The following is a 12,331-nucleotide window of genomic DNA, read 5'->3' as shown; positions in this document are numbered from 1 at the left end:
GACGACTCTCAGTATAATGTGACCGGGTTGGGTGTGTTGCTTGGTGTCATCGGCGGCATGTTTCAGTGATATAGCACTATAAAAAGGGCAACAGCTCCACTATACAAGAAGACACAACACAAATATTCCACAGTCTCCCAAAACACCACCACGCAATACACAGCATACATGGGAAGCCGTTCTACATGACCCTTACTGTTGATAGGACGTTAATTGAATCAAACAAGCAAAACAATTGCAATAATCTTTGTCCGTCCTAATGCGTCGTCCGTTAACATTTCCTTGTGAACGCGATAACTTTGAGTAAATATACACCGAGCTTAATGAAACTTTATATATGTAGACTAACATTGGAAAGATCTCGTACGAGTTCGAAAATCAGCTTCATTCAACTATTAATTACGGAGTTATTGACTTTTGCACTAATAATTATTATTGGACCGTGTAAACGCGATAACTCAAGTAAATATAAACAAAGCTTGTTAATGCAACTTTTTGAGTAGACTAACATTGGAAGGATCTCGGACGAGTTAGAAAATCGGTTTTATTCGACAGTAATTTACGGAGTTATTGCCTTTAAAAGCAGTACTCAAAATGGCGCCTAAAATGGTCGCCATGGCGATTTAAAATCTTAATTGGCGATTCGCCCATGTACACAAGGGCGCCAGATTGGCGACCGTAAAAAATTACTAAAATCCGGATATTTTTGTCAGTCTTCCGTATCCTCACTTTAGACGCTTTGTTACTGATCTGAATCGACGTGGTGCTTAGCCTCATATACGTGACTGGCAAGCGTTTGGTCGATCGTGACTAAACGTTTTGTACACGATGCAGACGACACAGCATCAATGGCTAAAAACGAAAAAAAGGCGACTCTGCAGAATGAAATACCGAGCGAGGCGAAGGAGATTCAAATGCGAAACGAAATGCCGAGCGAAACGAAGGTGAATCAAGTAGTAAGAAACCCAGAGTGACACGGTGTTTTCAAAAACATTGGAAGGATTCGTTTTCCTGACTTATATTTAACGGCGATGTGATAACATGTAAATTCTGTTGTTCAACTTCAAATGCAGCACCGAATACAAAAATCAGCAGTGAATTCATAAGAGCGCAGCTCTCTGTGCGGCCAAAGGCCGCGTAGAGCGAAGCTCTACTATCCATAACACGTGTGTGAGCATGTAGATTCCTACTCCCTTGGACTTCGAAGTCGTGTCCCGCGGGAAAAGTCTCGCGCCTCCATGCAGGCAGCCATGTTTTAATTCTCGTTATCAGCACGACGAGATTTGAAATTTTCTCTAAAGGCAAAACGCGCCATCAGGATACACTTTGAAATTACTGAGTAGTTTTAGATAACTACACAAAGACAAGAAAGACACAATAAATGTTCTGGTCAAATGGTATACTGTCTGTGTGTTGTCAAGCGCACGGCAACGCCAACCGTGACGTCAGGAAGCTTGGTGCCAAAGATGACGGCACATACATGTATTCCCGCGTATTTTTGATACACGGCATGCTGCCAAGTTTTCCGCCTTTGAGAGATTCCAGTGGAATATATCTTTCTGGCCTGTAGTGTATATGACGACTATCAATATGTATTGCTTGACACAAAACATCCATCAACAGTGTTGAAAATAGCATTGAATAAAAATCAATGATCGGACTACAAGTTTTTCTGAGATTATTATCCTAAATATATTCACATTTTTACACGTAGCTGCTCTCTTCTGAGGCTTTGCCTTAAATTCATATTAACTGGATGTAAAACATTAAAAAAGGAAACTCCCACAAAACATAACATCAGTGCACGATAAAAATATGCAATGCAACGTTTTCTTAATCAACAGAAACCCAAAAAATTGTAACTGGATTCATGAATCAACCACTTCAGGCAGACATCAAAACCGTAAATATAATTTGAAAATTGCTAAAGAGGAGATGGCTTTCACAAAATTCCCAGCTCTTACAATTCAACGGAAAAAATGGTCTAGAATTTGTAAATATGTATGAAAACGATACGAAATATGCAGAAGTAATTAATTGCATCAGCTCAACTATGAAAGAAGAAACAGTTACAAACTTAAGAACTAGCAATTTTTCAATGTTCTTTATTGATGCAGCTACAGATTTATCAAACAAGGAGAATGAGGCTAAAGCAGATGCCGAAGGAATGTTTTACAAATATAAAAACGAACAAAAATGTTCATATCATTATTAATATTGAGTGACAAGTCATCACACGCTTTTCTGAAATATGTTTACACAATATTGCAGTGTCTGTGTAGTATACATCAATATTTTAACAAATTTTAAACAAAAGATTTATTTACAATTAATTTTCAAGATTATGTCAATCCTTGATTTGATAAGTGTTTGAATTATATTTCCAGGCATCCATAGTGCTATTAAATCTGCATTTGAAAGTGCTTCTGCTGACAACATTCTGTATGAAAATCATTTAGTTGGATTCTGTTCAGATGGAGCATCTGTGAATTTCGGACCACGGAGTGGAGTTGGAAAATGAATGTCCATGGTTGATACCGATTTGGTGTTTACCACATAGACTGGTTCAAGCATTAATGAATGAGGGTTAATTGGCTAAACGTGAACAGTCAAGTATTGATTAATTTACTTAACTAATGATTTAATTTCTTTTAATCCTGAATGATTGAATGAAAATATGCGCATCATTGAATTAATTTAAATTAATAAAAAGAATAAAAGCTAATGAAACATTAGCTTCAGTAATATTATTTTTGTTTGATCATTACAGATTAGAACTGGCAGTGATGGATATGATGAAGAAGTCCAACATAGGATCAAAGGTAATTGAAGTTCTATATCTTATATATAAGACCTATCACTTGAGCCCAAAATCCAAGAGAGAGTTAAAAACGTTACATGATAAATTACAAGTCAGGATAAAATGCCCAATACCATTGACAGAATATGTTCCATATAACATTGAGGAGACAGACTCGTATGATTGTATGTCATTATCTTTTAGAAAGGCAGTTACAGAAGCTGTTATCTTAGTTAAGGATGGTATGGCCCTGCAGGTAGAGCGTTAGAATTGTACCTGTTGCCCCTATTGCATTCTCTTCTTCCTAACTGACTTTTCTTTCCTAATGCCTCCCTTGGCACCGCCTCACTTTTGGCCTTGAGTTGAGCGTTCGCCCCTGTGAGGAAGGTTCTGGGAACTGTCCCCTGGCCGAGACACACCAAAGTCTATAAAAGTGGTAGTTTCTGCTCCTGCTTAGCGTTCAGCATACAGGGAGTGGGACGACTGGTTCGCCCGTTGTCAGTATAATGTGACCGGGTGGGGTGTGTTGCTTGGAGTCTTCGGCGGCATGCTTCAGTGATATAGCACTATAAAAAGGGCAACAGTTCCACTATACAAGAAGACACAACACCAACATACCGCAGTCTCCCAGTACACTCACCTCGCACAACATACACGCAACACACCGCATAAATGGGAGGCCGTCCTTACATGACCATAGCTGTTAATAGGACGTTAATTAATCAAACAAACAAACAAACAAATATGAAAAACAGATACTCAAGCATCCTGGATGATGTTGAAGATCTGGGTGCTCAGAAAGTTGTGACACACTTAAGACTTGTGTTTAACCCTGATAGGTGGCCTAACGATGAGAGAACTCTAAATCAGTATGGAAATGAGGAAGTCTAAATCAGTATGGAAATGAGGAAGTACTAGAACTTGTCCAGTGGTTTGAAACTGTATTGCAAAGGTGATTTTTTTGTGTATCTAGATTCATCTAAATTCAATTTTTTTGATTTATTAATTAAAATAATGAGCTAAAATATAATAACAATCTGCAATTTACTAAACACAACTTCATTGATTAATTTAAGACCTGAATATCAAAATGCATTAATTAAAAAAAAATCACTAAACATTCAATGTTATTGTAGGAATGGCTTCCAGGTAAATAAATAAAATTAAGCTCACACATACATTTTAGATTTAATAATTACACTCTGGCCGCTTCAGTTGGCAGTTGTGGAAGGTTTCACAAACATACATGAACAAACAACAAATACTAGTTCTGAATCTACAACAATATTTCAATATTTCACACGATTTTGAAATGGGTTTTTTTCAGAATGTTTTGATGCCGGTGAATATCATGCTGGTCCTCCCTGTGTCCTCTGCAGTGTGTGAAAGGGCCTTCTCTGCCATGAACCGGATTAAGAATGATGTGAGGAGTTCTTTGAACATCACAACACAGGAAGATCTGATTAGAATCAGCGGAGAAGGCCCGTGTGTTATGGACTATAACCCTAAGGCGGCAGTACAAAAATGGATGTGCACCCCAAGAAAAGTGAAACTCAGTAACCAAGGATGGCCTAGTGAGATATCGTGTAGCTCTGAGGAGGATGAATAAAGAACATTTGTACAAGACAATTCATTGTTCACTGTTGTACTTTATTTACTTCAATATTAAATTTGATAATCCATCTACATACCAAATTAAACATAACAAATATATTACATTATATGCATTCTCACTATACTAGTACATAGTAGCGTCAACAAAAATACAAGGCAGCCAACTTTTTCAGTTGGCGCCTAGATTGTTTGGCCTGGGAGCCACACTGGCCTGGCGACCAGATAAAAAATTCCACTTGGAGCCCTAATAACTAACAACTACTATTGGACTTTGTGAACGCGATAACTTTAGTAAATATGAACCTAGCTTAATAAAACAAATGAATGTAGGCTAAAATTGGAAATATCTCGGAAGAGTTCGAAAATTTACCTGATTCGATCGTCATTTAAGTATGGTTTGAGTGATTGCTATTTGCAATATTGAACCTTGTGAACGCGATAACTTGGGTAAATATAAACTGAGCTTAATGAAATTTTGCATGTTGACTAACATAAGAAATATCTTAGACGAAGTCTAAAATCAGCTTGATTTGACGATAATTTACGGAGTTATTGCCCTTTGCACTAATAATTATTACTGGACCTTGAGAATACAATAACATTAAGCATTCACTCAGCTTTATAAAGCTTTGAATTTAGACTAAAATTGAAAAGATCTCGGACAGGTTCGAAAAGTGACCTGAATTGCAACTATAATTGTTAAATCTTGTGAACATAACTTGAGTAAATGTGATCCAAGCTTTACATATAGACTAACATTGGACATATCTTTAACAAGTTTGAAAATAAGCTTGATTCGACTCTAACTTATTTACGGAGTTATTGCCCTTTGCAATAATAATTATTGAACACGGTATTGTGAGTATTTATGCAAAAAGCTTAATAAAACTATGTATCTAGACCTATTAGATGCACATGTATGTTCCTATTTCGTGAACAAAAGACATCAGTTGGCTAGTAAATTTCATAACTAATTTGTATCAAATATTAGGTAACCGTTGAGGCCCAATAGCTTGTTCCATATCGTTTTCAATTTTTACGTAGTTCTGGAAAACACAACTGATTTAGAAATCACATGACTGCTATGAAAAACGCAATAGTAAACGTGACAGTTATTAACAAAAATACAACAAAGAATACCAAATCTGTCGTCTTTGCTATCATCCGCCAAGTGGGTAACTTTGCACTGTCTGTCGTCTTACAGTCTAATACATGTTCTGTATTCAATTCAGATGCCTCCGTTTTTTCCATTGATCCTACATCTTGTACCGATAGAATATTTCCTCCGTCTTGTGCTGTTTGGCGTTTCTTATTGCCGCTACCCTGTTTTCTAAAGTCGAGGTGTTGGGTTTTTATTCTATTACTTCTGAAAATCAGTCGTAGGCACATAACAGGTCTGGCGATATATTGAGGAATTGGCTGGTCGGTATCATCCTTATCATAGAGTCTTGTTTGAAATATGTTGGCAATCACAATTAGAACACTGCCAACAAGCATCAACAATATGTAGAATGCCAGAATAGACATCGGATGAGACGTGGGAGGCATTCTATCACTCACCACGGTCATGTATACTGTAAATGCCAGTAACACTGTGATACTGTAGGAAGCCCTCTCTCCTGAATTAAACGGAAGAATAAACACAAACGGATTCACAAGGGCTAACATGATAATCGGGATTACAACACTGATCATGAAATTCAAATGTCGCCGCTTGATAGTAAAGGAGTATATTGCCATATTGAATGTGCCAGTCCAGGCATTTGTGGCTGATTCTATTACATCCCATTCGCTGTTGGTGGTATAATATTCAAACTGCATTGTCGGTGACGGTATTGTCAACGCCACCTGTTCTTCACTGAAGCCCCATGGACTGATTTGTAATGAACATGTGTGTTGGTCAAATGGAAATTTGGAAATATCAGGTGTGCACGTTGCCTTCAACACCGCACCAGGCATCCACAAAATATTCCCGTCATGTGTGACAGTTACCTGGAAATATTGGTGACTGATCGGTTTGCTAGATTCGACAGGATTCAGAAGAAACATCTGAGGGAGCCATACTTTATTCTGATTGAATGTCAATAATGTCTTGTTCCCATATGAAGCGGCATCCCATATCAGACTTTCGTCATTCCAGGAAATACTCAAAACGATTACCATGTCAATTGTTCCTGCTACTTCATCAAAATCATTGATAGAAACAACATCTAGGTCCATAGACACAGCAACCGGCCGTGACTGGTTTTTAACAGGGATCACATCTTTGGAATAATTAAAAAACAAATCATGAAGAAGTGCCTTTGTATTTCCCATTGTAGTCGCATTTGTAATTTTTACCCAACACACAATCATCATTAAAATCAGTAAAGAACTTTCCATTTTTCATTCGTAAATAAAACAGGTAAAACTCTTTTACTTATTATGATACACCGTAATGACTCCACGAATGGCAGACTATAATAAAGGTATGTGTAAAGGTATATTATATACCGTGATTTTTACCGATGTTGACGACCCAACAGAGATAGACCATCCCATTAGTGATGAGAAGACCTGACTCAATAAAGAGTTAGGCGTTCTTTGTAATTGTTTATGGGATTTACTGTTAATTGACAAGAATGATTCGTGCGATGCTTTTGTTGACAAAACCATATGCGTGGTCATAGAAACGTCTATTTAATGTAAAGGGAACCCAGAATCAATGTTTGAATTGTCATGTGTCATTTTGTCACGAAAGATGAGTATACATTAATGGTATTGATTTGTGTTATTGTCTTTGACAGTATGGCAAAATGTATGTTAAAAAAACAAACAGAATATATAGAGGCAAGGGAATAGATCTTATCACAAAGAGAGAATGAGTAAGCTTATCGTAGACTCACAAGGTAGTGAGACAAAGGTCCGAACGCCCAATATGTGGGATGTCGGGTGTAACACATCAAATCATGTCAGAAAATGATTTTATTTGTTTTATTAATATCATGTCCTATTAACAGTGGAGTGTGTGATAATTAATGGGAAAAGATTAGATGTTGATGAATTTATTAAAACAATAACAATAAAAACCTTATAACCACCATTTATAATATTTCATATTGAATGATTAATTAGATTAAAGATGCTCCACCGCCGACAGAGTATAAATGATATTCATCATTTGAACAATAGTTGGTGTTTAAATCGTGTATAAATATGCCTAATTAAGACAAAAAATAATATAAAATAATTTATTTCGCCTGTGGTGCATGTGCAATCAGTACTTCATTCCATATAGAATATAGTGCCACGGAATTTTTTCGGGATGCAATTAATTATTTTTCATATTTTTAACTTGAAGTAAAATTAGAAGCTCAAACTTTTCAATGGTGGTAATAGTGTAAAGTAAGTAACTTTTGTAACTGAAGAAAAATACTAAATCGTCTGCTCCTGTTTTTGATAGTGAAAAAATACCATTTGTTAGCGGTGGAGCATCTTTAATTAACGTCGAACTATTAGTCCTGTAGGTAGGACGTTAGAATCGTACCTGCTATCGCATGATCGTTAAAGGCGACTAAATTTAGGATTTTATCCTTTCTCTTCTTCCTATATATCTGACTTATTCTTTCTAATGTCTCCCTTGACAACACCTTACTTGTGGATCCTTATTGAGCGCTCGCCCCCTGTGATGCAGGCTATGGCAGGGGCGTAGCTAGGGTTAAGACTGTAGATGTTTCCCTGCCTAATACGGGCACCTCTCTCTAAGGTACCCAGACCATTACCAAATGCACCTCCCAAAACAAGTGATGAATCCTCTCTGTAGAGATTTCATCCGAGTCGTATGCTAAAATCGAAATTACTTCCTTTTTTTTGAAAATTAGATTATTCCAAATTAAGATACCAACACTTCTTGTTAAATTCACATTAACTCTGGATTATATTATACGTACCATGTATAGCACACATTTTTGTAACAATGAGGAAATAATCCACAATCTTTTAAATGGTTATTACATGATCAATGTTACAAAAAATATGTGCATTGTTCATGCAAAAATGGTTGTTTTATGGTGTTCATTTTTATTCCACCATGGTAGTATAACACCATATTGACCGATTTTTAGCTCGCCATCATCATATAACAGACGGTCCGTCCTTCTGTCCGTCCGTTAACAATTGTTGTTACCGATATTTCTCAGAAAGTGCTGAAGGATCTGTCTCAAATTTCACATGCAGGTTTCCCTAGGAGTCTAGTTTTCTGGACTATGAAGCCTGTATTAAACCATTCACATTCAGTGCACCAATTCTAGGCTTTATCTATTTTTTTATGTTAAAAAATCCCCCCATGGCCAGGCCGTGCTTCTGTTGTTTGCTACCTTATACACCCCTTTAAAGTTTTCAAGTTTCAAAAAATGTCTTTATATGTCTTGAGCAAAGAATTACGAAGAAAACGCTACCTCGGTTTATGTTGTATCGAAAAAATTGGCTGAGCAATGTACCATAAATGACCTTAGTTGTCGATGGGCCGTAAAACTCAAACAAACACTGAGACATGCGTTTCTAAGCCTATTCACCCTGAAAGTGGTCAGAGCATAGGTTATTTCTACACATTTCATACTGCTATAAATTTCATATCCTTTGTTTCTACATTGATTTTTTTCTCTTTTCAAATAATGACTTCATCAAAGTTTGAAATTTAAATAAAAAATAGTCACTGAAACCACCATATTACTTTAAATTTGAATTTTCCCTCAAAAAATGAAGAAAATCCATACAAAATTGTAATTTTTCAGCTAAATTTTTACACATTTGTACAAAATTAAGGCCCTTTTTTGTTTTACATGCATTGAATATATAGCGAATAAGTATTCTAGGCCAATTTGAATCATGAAAGTAATTCAAGGGAGGTAATTTGAAAATGAAAAACTGATTTCAGTCTATTTAGATCATTTCAAAACTTGAAATATGGATGGAATATTTTTTGTTTAGGCAAACCTTATATAATTAGTAGGAAAAAAACCCACTGAAACTTCCTTATTTACCCATTTTAAGTTAATATCTAATATAACATGAGGTCATCAATGGTAAACATCTCATCTATGACGTCATAATGCCAAACACAATATACATAACAACATATCCAAAATGGGTGTTATAAAAAATGGAGGAGGAGCTGAAACTCAAGAGTAGAAGGAGGCAAGTGTTGATTAACCACCTGGCCCCTCTGTCAGAGACTGCTACATCTCAAAGAGTCAAAGAGGAAAATGAAAATTTACCAGGGCCAAGTGGAGTGCAACGTCTTTTCACGCCACCAAATGAAGAACATCTCCTGCACCAAACTGCGGCCTCTGAAAAGGATATGTATGAGGGCTTCGTGGATGAGCCTAGTAATGAAAATGTAATAGTGTCTTTGAAATCTTTGTCTGTACTGTGCCAGGCTTTTGCAACACACACATGTGCACAGCCCAAATTTGATGTCAACATTATACACAGACTAGGCCTTTGCCTTACTGTGAAAGGCAATTGTGTTCACTGCAGCTTTGAAACTTCTTCTATAAAAATGTACACAGAAATGAAGTCGAGTGGCAAAGGACCAGCACCAGGGGCGATAAATCAGAGCCTGGTGCTGGCGACTTTGAAATCTAGGACAGGCCCGTCAGATGCTCTCTTATTTCTGACTTGCATGAACATAAAGCCACTAAGTAAAACATACTTGCAAAAAACTTTTAGCAAACTCAACATTAAGATGTGTGAGTTAAACAAGTCGTCTATGGTAAGAATTTTACCTGCTGCCCCTATTGCATGATCGTAAAAGGCGACTAAATTTAGGATCTTTTCTTTCTCCCTAAATTACTTTGTTCTTCCTAGAGTCTCCCTTGACACCACCTCACTTTTGGCCTTTGGTTGAGCGCTCGCCCCTGTGAGGAAGGCTCTGGGTTCTGTCCCCTGGCCGAGACACACCAAAGTCTATAAAAGTGGTAGTTTCTGCTCCTGCTTAGCGCTCAGCATAACGGGAGTGGGACGACTGGTTTGCCCGTTGTCAGTATAATGTGACCGGGTGGGGTGTGTTGCTTGGTGTCTTCGGCGGCATGCTTCAGTGATATAGCACTATAAAAAGTGCAACAGTTCCACTATACAAGAAGACACAACACGAATATACCGCAGTCTCCCAAAACACGCACCTCGCACAACATACACGCAACACACTGCATACATGGGAGGCCGTCCTTACATGACCATAGCTGTTAAACAAGTCGTCTATGGTTAAAAACCAGAGGTTTGTGAGAGAGTGCCTAGAGCTGCTCGGTAAACGGCCTGTTGTTGCTGTAGAGACTGATATGGCGTATAACAATAGGCTCCAAGCTGGGTTCGAGGCTGCCTCTGCTTCCTTTTCACCGCTTGTGGAACAGGAAACAAATCGCAAACTGGCACTAGCTATGGAGACATCTAATAAATTATGTCTGAAACCTAGCTGCGACCACTCTGGTGCTCACTGTTCTAGGACTTATAGTGTAGACCAGACCATGTCCTCCAGTGAACGAACACTCACCATGAAAAACCTGGAGAGTGTTCGAACTGCCAATATTGTCGGTGTCAAGTCTCTCATGACCGATGGCAGCGGTCAATATCCAAAACTGGTGAGAGACTATTGCCATGAAACTGGTCTCCATATTACACACCAAACATGCTTTCTCCAACTGATGAGAAACATGTACAAAAAGATAAAAACGTTAAAACTAGCCTCCATTGAGCGAAATTTTGATAGGGATGTTTACATGGAGAAGCTTGCCTCCTGCGTGCGCTGTCGTATACGACTGGAACTTGCACGCATTAAACAAGCCTGCACTGGGGTCGAGTTTGTGACCCGGTCCCAGACAGTGATAGGAAATGTAATGCCATGCCTGAGCGGTTCGCACACAAACTGCCGTGCAAATTCTGTCGTCTGCATGGCTCATCTTCCACTGTACAATACACGACATTTACCATATGGTCAACATTTGAACCTTAGCAGGGAAGATGAGCTGAAACTACAAACAATCATCAATGCAGTATTTTCGGCCCCTACACTAAATAAAATCACAACCCTACAAACAACAAACAAAACAGAATGTCTCAACCACCGTGCTTTCACATATGCACCAAAAAGCACCCTGTGGGGGAGAAATTTCAATGGACTGTGTCATTCAGCCGTTCACTCTGACACAGTAGGCACAGGCCAATCAGCACTCATCTTGAGTAAGAAGATTGGCCTGAAATACCACCGACATGATCCCTTCTGGAAAGGAATGGTCAGAAGGGACTACACTGATCGGTACCACGCAACACGAAAACGCACCGTGAAATACAAATTCAGAAGACACATAGGTAAACTAAAGAAAAGAAACCGCAAAACACGAGCACAGTCACTTTACGCTTGTTTGTTTGTTTGTTTGTTTGATTAATTAACGTCCTATTAACAGCTATGGTCATGTAAGGACGGCCTCCCATGTATGCAGTGTGTTGCGTGTATGTTGCACGAGGTGCGTGTTTTGGGAGACTGAGGTATATTCGTGTTGTGTCTTCTTGTATAGTGGGACTGTTGCCCTTTTTATAGTGCTATATCACTGAAGCATGCCGCCGAAGACACCAGGCAACACACCCAACCCGGTCACATTATACTGACAACGGGCAAACCAGTCGTTCCACTCCCGTTATGCTGAGCGCTAAGCAGGAGCAGAAACTACCACTTTTATAGACTTTGGTGTGTCTCGGCCAGGGGACAGAACCCAGAGCCTTCCTCGGGCGAGCGCCCAACCATAGGCCAAAAGTGAGGTGGTGTCAAGTGAGACTCTAGGAAGAACAAAGTAATTTAGGGAGAAAGAAACGATAAGATCCTAAATTTAGTCGCCTTTTACGATCTTGCAATAGGGGCAGCAGGTACAATTCTTACGCCCTACC

At 38.3% G+C, this 12,331-nt stretch overlaps 1 protein-coding gene across 1 annotated transcript; it reads right to left on the bottom strand.

Annotated features, from left to right (window-relative positions):
• Window positions 1-5,485: 5,485 nt before the first annotated feature.
• On the bottom strand, window positions 5,486-6,733 carry LOC138324408 (acetylcholine receptor subunit beta-type lev-1-like). Its single transcript, XM_069269472.1, has one exon. The coding sequence runs from the start codon at window positions 6,728-6,730 to the stop codon at window positions 5,486-5,488; it is 1,245 nt and encodes a 414-aa protein (XP_069125573.1). The 5' UTR covers window positions 6,731-6,733.
• Window positions 6,734-12,331: the final 5,598 nt, after the last annotated feature.

Source organism: Argopecten irradians, chromosome 5 (assembly GCF_041381155.1).
Source record: "Argopecten irradians isolate NY chromosome 5, Ai_NY, whole genome shotgun sequence".
Classification (NCBI taxonomy): domain Eukaryota; kingdom Metazoa; phylum Mollusca; class Bivalvia; order Pectinida; family Pectinidae; genus Argopecten; species Argopecten irradians.
This window is presented reverse-complemented; position numbering and strand designations above follow the sequence as displayed.